The sequence below is a fragment of the Mytilus galloprovincialis genome, chromosome 13 (genome assembly GCF_965363235.1).
Source record: "Mytilus galloprovincialis chromosome 13, xbMytGall1.hap1.1, whole genome shotgun sequence".
NCBI classification, from domain to species: domain Eukaryota; kingdom Metazoa; phylum Mollusca; class Bivalvia; order Mytilida; family Mytilidae; genus Mytilus; species Mytilus galloprovincialis.
The window spans coordinates 8,186,523-8,197,064 of NC_134850.1; the positions used below are offsets into that span (position 1 = coordinate 8,186,523).

General features: G+C 31.5%; 1 protein-coding gene across 1 annotated transcript; it reads right to left on the reverse strand.

The window, feature by feature from the left end:
• Positions 1 to 442: 442 nt before the first annotated feature.
• Positions 443 to 7,082, reverse strand: LOC143057387 (E3 SUMO-protein ligase ZBED1-like). Its single transcript, XM_076230692.1, has 3 exons — positions 6,875 to 7,082; positions 4,958 to 6,380; positions 443 to 561 (listed from the first exon to the last, which is right to left on the reverse strand). The coding sequence occupies exons 1-3, from the start codon at positions 7,007 to 7,009 to the stop codon at positions 443 to 445; spliced, it is 1,677 nt and encodes a 558-aa protein (XP_076086807.1). The 5' UTR covers positions 7,010 to 7,082.
• Between the last annotated feature and the right edge of the window lie 3,460 nt (positions 7,083 to 10,542).

Below are 10,542 nucleotides of genomic sequence, written 5' to 3' on the forward strand. Positions count from 1 at the left end.
CTGAACGATGTTATTATTATTGCTGTTGGTATGGATAGTAATCAAAGGTAACGGGTATAATTTAATACGCCAGACGCGCGTTTCGTCTACATAAGACTCATCAGTGATGCTCAAATCAAAACAGTTAAAAAGCCAAACAAATACAAAGTTGAAGAGCATTGAGGACCCGAAATTCCAAAAAGTTGTGCCAAATACGGCTAAGGTAATCTACTCCTGGGTGTAAGAAAATCCTTAGTTTTTCGAAAAATTCAAAGTTTTATAAACAGGAAATTTATAAAAATGACCATATAATTGATATTCATGTCAACACCGAAATGCTGACTACTGGGCTGGTGATACCCTGATTATGGCATATTTGATTTAAATGGCCTTGTTTTTTTCTTCTTTATTCTAAATGTGTAACCATCAATAATAATAATATCTATTACTGAAGACATAGAGTTTAAGTACCTTTCCAGATTTGCCCAACTTCTTTTTCCTCACTAATTTTCTTGTCGAATGTTAGTTCTGTTTGTAAAATTCTATAAATATCAAGTTGTGTTTGTTCTGGGTTAAAGTCCGCTGTGAAAATATAATAAAAATATTTATATAAACGCAAAAGTAACAGAACTTCAATTTTGCCTTATTTTAAAGAGGAAATTGGGTCAAAATAGATTAGTTATTTAAAAAAGAAGATGTTGGATGATTGTCAATTCTCCTCACAAAACATAAATAATTTTTAAACATATATAAATTTACAATTTGAACACAAAAGATATTTGAAGGGTCTTCTAAGGCGCCAACTGCCTTCTTACTCTCTTATTATCACTCATTCACTGACCTCCTCATCTGTCTTATTTACCCACCAAGATGTATCTGATTCTAATAGTAAAACAAAGTGATGTGGTATGATTGCCAATGACACAACTGTCCAGCAATTATTATCTTATAGTTCGTTTCTGTGTTTGTTGCATTGTCGCTGAAGTGTTTTTTTTATTGCACTTCCGTGTTTCTGTTGTTTCGCTGTTTTCCTCTTATAATTGATGTGTTTACCTCTGTTTCAGTTTGTATCTCAGATTTGTTTTTCTCTCAATCGATTTCTGAATTTCAAACAGCGGTATACTTATGTTGCCTTTATTAGGCCATCGTATTGGTTTAACAATGAGACCAATTAATACCGTATAGTCGGCTTTAAAATGTTTTGACGTGATCAGGGATTCCCAAAGAAGATGCAATTTTCGATTTTTGGTAATAAAAATCATGTGGTGATTTTTTTATAATTGTTAAAATCTTTTTGCGGATGAATTGTACCGGTTTGATAAAGCCCGTCTTGTATCGTTATCGAACCTTTCTGACATTTCCCCTTATTAGTCGGCTTTGTAACCCGCAACTATATTTGCAAAAGTCTTTTTAATTTCCAATCTCTCAGTTAAACAATCTCTTTCATTTGAAATGATTAACATTTTCCCTCAGATCATGATCAGAAGAATCAAAGGTATATGTGTGCCATGTACATTAAAATCTATTTGCATTTTTAATTTTAATTTGAAAAAAAATTATTATTAACGTTTTAAAATCCTATTTGGCACACACGAAACTTCTAACTTCACTTTATTGAAACGGAAATACCTTTTAATACTCAATTTCGACGTATGTAACTTAAGTTCAACACACTTAGTAAATCGGACTTACATTAATAGTAGCAAATGATACCAATGGAAGAGTTAAACTCATTAGTCGAAAACAACTGAAATGCAATAGAAAAATACGAGAAAATGACCGAAAGACAAAATAAGTCTACAAAATACAATATAGAAAAACTAAAGACGGGTATAGCTTTGAGCTAATATTTTAAATGTGTAGTAATGATTTTTAAATAAAACGTTAATTGATAAATTAAGATGGAGTAATAAATAAATGAAGATGGATTAATAGATAAATGAAGAAAGATTTATAAATAACTGAAGATAAATGTCAAAAGTAATTACTTTTGAAATGAATTGTTGATATATTGCGGCCCATTAGTGGCGCTCATATTTTTACAGTTAGAAGGTCATATAAATGATGAAGGGTAAGAGCATTAAAAAAAATCCAAAAAGTTATTCCGGGTCTTTCTGGGGAAACCTTTGGTTACTTTGGGCGTGAAAAAAAATCGTTTTTTATATAGTTTAACAATTAAGTATCCACGTGAATGTCCAGAAGGTGTCAAATCAATAACATTGCAATATCATCAGGGACACAGCATAGTTGAATCGATCCAGTGGTGGTGAAATTCATCAAAGATGTCAAGGATATGATGTTCAATGCAATACGAGTATTGGTATCTATTAGACTCATAAGGAGCGCTCAATACATGTTATATGATTGACAATGAGACCACTCTCCACAAGAGACCTAACGACACTGAAATAAACAATTATAGGTCAACGAACAGCCTTCAACAACGAACAAAGCCCATACGATATAGTCAGATGTAAAAGTTCCCGAAATGACAAATGTAAAAGAATTCAAACAAGATAACTAACGGCCTAATTAATGTACAAAATAAGGAACGAAAAACAAATATGTAATACAGAAACAAACAACAACCACTGTATTTCAGGCTCCAGACCTGGGACAGGCACACACATAATGATGCAGGTTACACATGTTAGTGAGCGCCCAGTCCTCCCATAATCATGGGACAGTTTTGCAACAGAATAACAAAACAATTGACACAAAACATAAAAGATGGACAGCAACAAACAACAACCACTCAAATACAAGCTCCTGACATGGGACAGGCACATACAGAATGTGGCGCCGTTAAACATGTTAGCAGGAGCCTCTCAAACATGGGACAGTGCAACATAAGAACAAAGTATCAAAATCAGTTGAAAAAGGCTTAACTCGTCAGATAAACACAAACAGAAATATATCTAACAAAAACACAGAGCGGTCGGGCACTTATATTTATCTCGACAACCAAAAAGCACTAAGTACTGATCTGAGAGTACTCATGTGAGACAGTGAAGTTTTGTAAAATGTGAGACCCTATTTTTTATTATATTATTATAGTTACAATTTCAATACAGTTGTTTAGGTGATTTACGGTATCACGTGTATCCTACGAGATGCATCGGGTTTTATCATTATATGGCAGATAAGCCGACATACCACATGTAAAATAAATATTATGAAAATGAATTTATGATTCTTTATTCTTTCCCATGTAAGAAGCTTAATTATATTATATTTTGCATTTCATTTTAAAGAAGTATAGATGTTAGCAACTATATGTCATCAAGAGGCCTTCAACATTCACCAATGAACAAAACCATACTACTTAGCAAGTTATAAAACGCTGCGACAAAATTCAATGTATAGGAATTCCAATAACAAAACCACCAGACTAATTCCTGTTCAAAATAAATAGCAAAATATGATATACAGTTCCAAACGATATTCAGGGCATTACAGAAACTTAACTTAAGACAGTATATACAAAATATTGCGGAGTTAAACATGTTTGCGGGCTCCCCAACCTCTTCTTCGCCTTAACCATGGCAGACCTGTAAGATTTACCAGATCGGTTTTAAACAATAAAATCAACTTGATTTAGTGGGACCTAGTTTCAAACCAATAAAAAATTATAAAAAATCCTGATTCAAAGATATTTTCCTTTTAAATTTCAGTATGGAGTAATGCTGTCAATATTGTGAGCTGTACAATTTAAACATATTTTCAATTCTACCACACACCATACTAAATCATTACATAAAAAGTAAAATATTTCAAAGAATTAAGTGATACTATACACGATGCATTCATACAATAATACTGCCATTGTATATAAAGTGCGAATTCAGTTTTTTCATTTTCACTGTAAAATGCGAGTATGTCTATTGTAGAATAAAGGATGACGGGAAAAACTGCGTTTGTTTACTTTTTGAAAGTACGAAATAATTGATTTAAATGTATGTTTTGACACAATAAAATAAGAATATAACTTATGCATCCATTAGAGCTATTTTCATAATGCTTGTAGTTAAACAGTTTGGATGGCTTATTTGCTTTTTTAGTATAAATGTGTGCTATATCTCAATTACAATGCCTAGGCAAACATGAATACAAACCAAGAAAGTAATTCTTAAGTATGTGCTGTATATTTAGACCTAAATCGTAAACTGCTTTTCCGGTAGCAATCATTTGATTTTCGGGGGGAGGGGGGGGAGGATTGAGTTACTTGAAATGGCACATTAGTTCATATATCAACCGATTTCTTTTTGGAAAATAATTATATTAATGTGTTATTAAAGAAAGTGAGTATAGTATAATTTTCTAAATTTTCCTAGGGGCGGGGGGAGGACTCAAACCCTCCTAGCAGGTTCGGATCACTACGTGAAAAAAAAATTAATTGTTTTTGATTGGCCCTGGTCAGGGATGGGGTCGATTACTTTGAAATGTAATCGATTACATTACAATTACTTTGCTTATTTTATGTAATCGATTACATTATGATTACACCCAATTTCAAATGTAATTGATTACATTAGATTACTTTTCTCCATTGTAATCATGATTACTTGTGATTACTTATGATTACATTGTATATTTTACTTAACATCAACAAACTAAATCTATAGAATTTTTTTAATATCATAAATATATACAAGTTAAGTAAAGTGATACTTGTACTGTTTGATAATGCAGCCATAAGTCCTTTATGCAATTGCAAATTTTTCATTGCATTTTATCATCATCAGCATTTGAAAGGTTGAATCACTAAGTCTGCATCTATCTGGCCTAAAGAATTTTCCAGCAACACTAAAAAGTCGTTCAACTGGAGCAGAAGTAGCAGGAATTGTGAGATAAGTTTTTGCAAGTTTTGTCAGTATTGGGTATATCTCAGTATGGTCATTCCAGTACTTTAATGGATCACATGCATCATCACATGGCTCAAGAAGGTATTGCGAAATTTCCATTTTAACAATATCACCTGAGATATGCTTTTTCCTCCCCTTTGTTGGTGTCATGAAACTGAACAATCCTGTGTCATCAGATTTGGACATCTTCCTTGGGGGAGAACTTTCATCACTGTAATTTTCACAATCAACTTTTTGCTTCCTTGCATATGTTAGAAGCTTCTCCTCCATTGCAACTGGATCTTTTGACCATCTTAGTTTGAACCTAGGATCCAATATTGCTGAAATCAGATATACATCTTCAGATTTAAAGCATAATAGTCGTTTTGTCATTGAGGACATCAGTGGTGAAACCATTTTGTTGTTGTATGTGGTAGACAGTTCTGCAAGTTTGTGTTCAAGTCCTAGTGTAACTGGAACAGCTAAACTTCCTGACACATTAATTTCCTTTTGTACCATTATTGTGGCATCCTCAAAAGGCTTAAGCACTAAGCATAGTTCTTGTAATAGTTTACGCTCATATCCAGTGAGTTTAATTGTATCTAGTTTATTCAACTTTTCTTCAGACACTTCAAGAACAGAGCGAATCATAGTTATTTGTGAATTCCACCGTGTTGCGTTGTCAGCTTGTAGCCTTTTCTCCCCTTCTAGGATGTCAGATGCATTTATGGACTTTCGCACATATCTTACAATATTTGATGCTTTACTGATAACTGTTTTTAAATGTGGACTAGCATCCTTTAATCCATCTCTTACCACCAGTTGTAGGGTATGAGCATAACATCTTCCATGTTTTGGTAAATCATCTTCAGGAAAGTCAATATTAATAGGTTCCAATTCAGATTCGTCATTTTCATCTTCACTGTCTGATTTAGAATTTTTTTCCTCATTATTACATGTATATCCCGGGAGACTGAAGTCAAATGCTTTGGTCATGTTTGAAGCATTGTCAGTTATAATGTTTGTAATTTTGTCTGCAATATTGTAACAAGCAACTGCCTCTTCATATTCCTGGCGTATATTCTCAGCACAGTGTTTCCCCTCAAAACGTTTACAAGATACCATGATAGACTTCATGCACCAATCAAGTATGAAATGACCTGTGATTCCTAAGAATCCCTTCATCTGACGATTAGACCATAAATCGATAGTCAGACACACACTTTCTGCTGAGCGTAATTTTTCCTTTATATTTGATTGAATATTGCTTGCTTTCTGATGTAATAGTTTGGTAGAAAGATGTTTCCTGCTAGGAAGTTGGTATTTTGGATTCAATGATTCGACAAAGGTCTTGAATTCGGGACTCTCTACAACTGAGAGTGGTGTCAAATTTCCAGCTACAGATGAAACCAAAGCATCTGTAATCTGCATTTGAGAAGCATCATTGGCAGAGTATTTTGAAACTGATGTAGATTTTGTAAAGTTGCTTATATTTGTTTGCGATATTTGTGTACCATCCTCAGATTTACTTTGAATGAAAATGTCTCTGTGCTTTCTCTGTAAAAGAAAACAAAAACATGGTTATTTATTTATTATTTATAAAAAGAATTAAACAGACAGTGACTAATTAATGATCAAGTACATTGTAGTCTTATTGTGTTTGACCTGAGGACATAATTGACATGTATACATGTTTTTACAGGTGTTAATCCCCATTTAAAATTTTATGACAATCAATAGGTGTAAGAAAAATGTGTTGTGTTAATTGCATTATTAAATAATGTTATGAATTGCTAATATTAATTGCATGCACAATTATATAACATATTTTAATATTGAACATTTAAAAAAAACATTTTGTGTAAACTAAAAATTGGAAGTATTTTCAAAGTTTATATAGATGTTTAAAGCAATGAAAACATAAAATATTGTAATATTTATAAAGTACAAATTGTAGACCTGATACCCTTGCTCTAAATTTTGGTCTCTCAAGAAATGATAATAATCATGATAATATTTCAACATTTCAATAATTATTTAAACTAACTTACCTTTAAATGTGTCACAAAGTTTGATGTTGTTTTGGCATTGCCAGAGATGTATGTTGGACAATATTTGCACTTTGCCTTCACAGTCCCAGAATTTGGTGCATGATCGGGAAACACAAAGTGTTTCAAAGCAGACATTTTATATAAATTTCAACATAACATCCAATTCAAAAATTAAAGATAAAAGCTTAGTTATAGACTTATAATATAAATAAAATCTTTCAACAAAAAAAATTTAAATATCCAATAAAAAGAGTGAAAAGAACTAGTGAGTAGATTTCAATGCAAGAGTTAATACTAAGAAAATTCTAGTTTAAACCAGTGTGATCACTGAAGTATAGAAAATAAACATGTTTCACTTTTTTCTAATTAAATAGTTTAAATCTTAAATCAATCTCAAATCTTAACCATAGTTATACAAAACTTTTTCAAACAGTAATAAAGATCAATGACAATTGGACAATGTAAAACATTGTAAACCTAAGTTTAATGTGCAAGCATGATTTATTTTAAAAATAAATTATGTCTCTAAAATTTGTAATCATCAAGTAATCATATAAATGTAATCTAGAAGTAATCTAAAAGTAATCATGATTACACCTGTTTTTTGCAATGTAATCGATTACATTCCGATTACATGTAATCAGAAAATGAATGATTACTGATTACATGTGATTACATGACAAAATGTAATCGATTACAGCTGATTACGATTACTGATTACGATTACCCCATGTCTGGCCCTGGTAAAAATTACAAGTTACTTTGCCTTGAAAAAATTACAGGTTATTTTGCATGGAAAAAATCCAGAGCCCCCATCAGAAAATCAATCAAATGGTTGCTACTTTAGCTGTCCAAGATATATGTATATAATGATGGCGTGTCATAGGAAAAGGATATATTTAATCTTACATACAGATCTGGGTCTGATCAAATTATCAGAGAATATAGAATTGACAGTATAAAAAAGAAGATGTTGTATGATTGTCAATTAGACAAGAGACTAACAATGACACAGAAATTAACAACTATAGGTAACCGTACGGTCTTCAACAATGAGCAATAAATGCCATTTTTACGGCATTTATTGATATATTACCTCAGACTTTCACTCACAAAGTATGCATACATAATCAATCCTTCTGACTTCATAAATTATGTTAGAGAGTCGGCTAAATTACGACTTTATATGATGAAAATTAATTAAAATCCTTCTGTGAAAATGCATCGCATATACAACAGTAATGAATCGCTCTACAGTGAAAATGAAGTTTTGATATCATTATTCAACAGTAAACATGACTGGCATCACAAAAACAACAAAGTGGAATTTGATTCAATATCAACAAGCTGAACAACAAACCCTGTTTTAAGTTATACTACATTATTAATCATGTTAAAAGGTACATTTTTCTACAAATGAAACTTGACTGCTACTTTTAAAACTCTTGAACGCTCTGTTCATTAAGTATTCTTAATATTTATCTTTCTGTGTATAAATTGTACACCTGGATTGCTGTAGGGTCCGCATAAAATACATTTATCATGAATTTATAAATACATTTATCATTCTACATAAGAAATTCATCACGGATACAGTGAAAATGGTATTTCAGGATTCGCACATTACATACACTGATTACAAAGATTTTTATTGATTCGTAATACTAATTGATAAACTTGATCGTCATGTCGGCTTAAATCCAACTCGAAATTGTGATCTTTCATCTTTTGGTTAGTTTTGTAGCTCGGTTACTGTATCATGGACCTATAACCCCACATCTCCTTTTATTCATCAAAAACTGGTTCAAAATTTAAAATAAAAAAAACCAAACAGATGTATAGTTTTCTAAGAAAAAATATAAAATCAAGAATTACTTTTTGACTAGCTGCCACTTTTTTGCAACTTTTAAGTAGAAGTCTTTAGCTATTTGACTAGTGATGCCACTCACGATATCCTGGCAGAGTCAAGCATGGACATACGGAGAAAAGATTCTATGTGAAACTGTAGCAACGCTTTGTATTGATTTGTATAATTATATCGAAAGCTAGTTTAAAACAGCAGTGACTTTTTAAAATTATATTGTAGAAAACTTACGAACAGTAACATGACATGTTTAATTTACGCTTTGACAATTACACCCACTAAATTTGGTTAAACAGGCTTTTTTTCTTCTTAGGCAGTTAATAACTAGTGTAACTTCGTTCAATAACAGGCGCTTTCAAACAAATTTTCAGTATTAAAGTGAACACATATTTATTTCGATCTAAACCATGACAAACTTGACCAAAACCATGACGAATTTCTAGACTCAACCGAACCATGTCAATCGCTTAACCAAACCATAGCAATTCCGATATCTTGCTTATTCTGCATTAATTTCGTGAAACAACAATTCCAATGTAGATCGTTTGACCTCCAATACAGATTCAAACATCTTATTTGCTTTTCATCTGCTCGTGTGAATAGAGCTGAGGCAATAGTTTAAGAAAGTAACATAAATTAACCATGTATAACTTATCCAAACTATGACAAAATCACTGTACTAAACGCTCCTCGATATGACGACCTTACTACCCGTGCATAAACAGGTCACTAATAAATGGTACAAAGTTAGTCTCCATTGACAAAAATGTTAGCTAGTAAAAATGCAAGTTATTGTACCAAAGCAGATCCCATTGACATAGTTCTTTTGTTTGTTGTAATCTAAATATGACCATGGAAATTTTTAACATATATATTCAAATTTTTTATTTTTTAAAAGCCTTTTTAATTAGTTAATTAATGTGAATATTTTCTAAATGAGATTATGAGGTAAAGAGGTAAAAGATTAGACACATAAAACTTTGAACATATTCGAAAACACCAATTTCAGCATGCAATTAAGAAAAGCTTATAACAAATGTTTGTCACTCAAAAAGTAGTTAATTCCACTATTTTTATAGGCCTTATATTATTTAAAAAGATAAATTAATACCAGGTCAAATATACACTAAAGTAGTGGAACAATGTCTCAATTTGTTAAAGACGAAATACATTCTATTTGTAATGTGTTTTGTGCAGGTTCGGAAGCCAGTACACAGTTGGAAATTTCATGTTTTTCGGTTCTGCTTGTTAAGAGGCAGCAAACAGTTTATGTTTATTAACGATGTCATTTTCCGAAAAATTACTAAGTTGAATTAATGGTGAATTTGTGATTTCCACTTACAGAACCTCATTATAAAATTTACGTCAACCACAATTGATATTTTAGCACATTTGATTATTTTAATACAATTCAATTCAATTCAATTCAAAGTTTTATTGCCATATAAACTTTACAGTTTGTGAAATATAACAACAACAAAAACAAATAAAGACAACAACTAAGTAACTCAATATATATACACAAATTCAGGTAAATATTAAAGGGTCCCCTGTCCTCAGTTCCATTGACTTTTTTTTATAAAGGATCCTAGTTTATTCACTTGTGTTGGTGTTAATGGGTTAAGTATATATATAATATACAAATATAAACTATTCTATTTTCTGAATTGGAAAAACTATCTTAGGATCTTAGGTTTTGGCAACCCTTTTTTTCGTTTTATTCATTTCATAAAGAAAGAATGGAATTTGTCGTGGCTAAGGTTACGACCCACCCTGAAATAATTAATTGAAGGGAAGGATGCTT

What these genes read in the sequence shown, in the direction of transcription:
- LOC143057387 (XM_076230692.1), bottom strand. Translation starts at nt 7,009, where the DNA reads ATGTCTGCTTTGAAACACTTTGTGTTTCCCGATCATGCACCAAATTCT. An exon ending in ACTTTGTGACACATTTAAAG is followed by an intron (nt 6,381 to 6,874) that starts GTAAGTTAGTTT and finishes TTTCTTTTACAG; the next exon opens with AGAAAGCACAGAGACATTTT. An exon ending in GAGGAAAAAGCATATCTCAG is followed by an intron (nt 562 to 4,957) that starts GTGATATTGTTA and finishes ATATTTTCACAG; the next exon opens with CGGACTTTAACCCAGAACAA.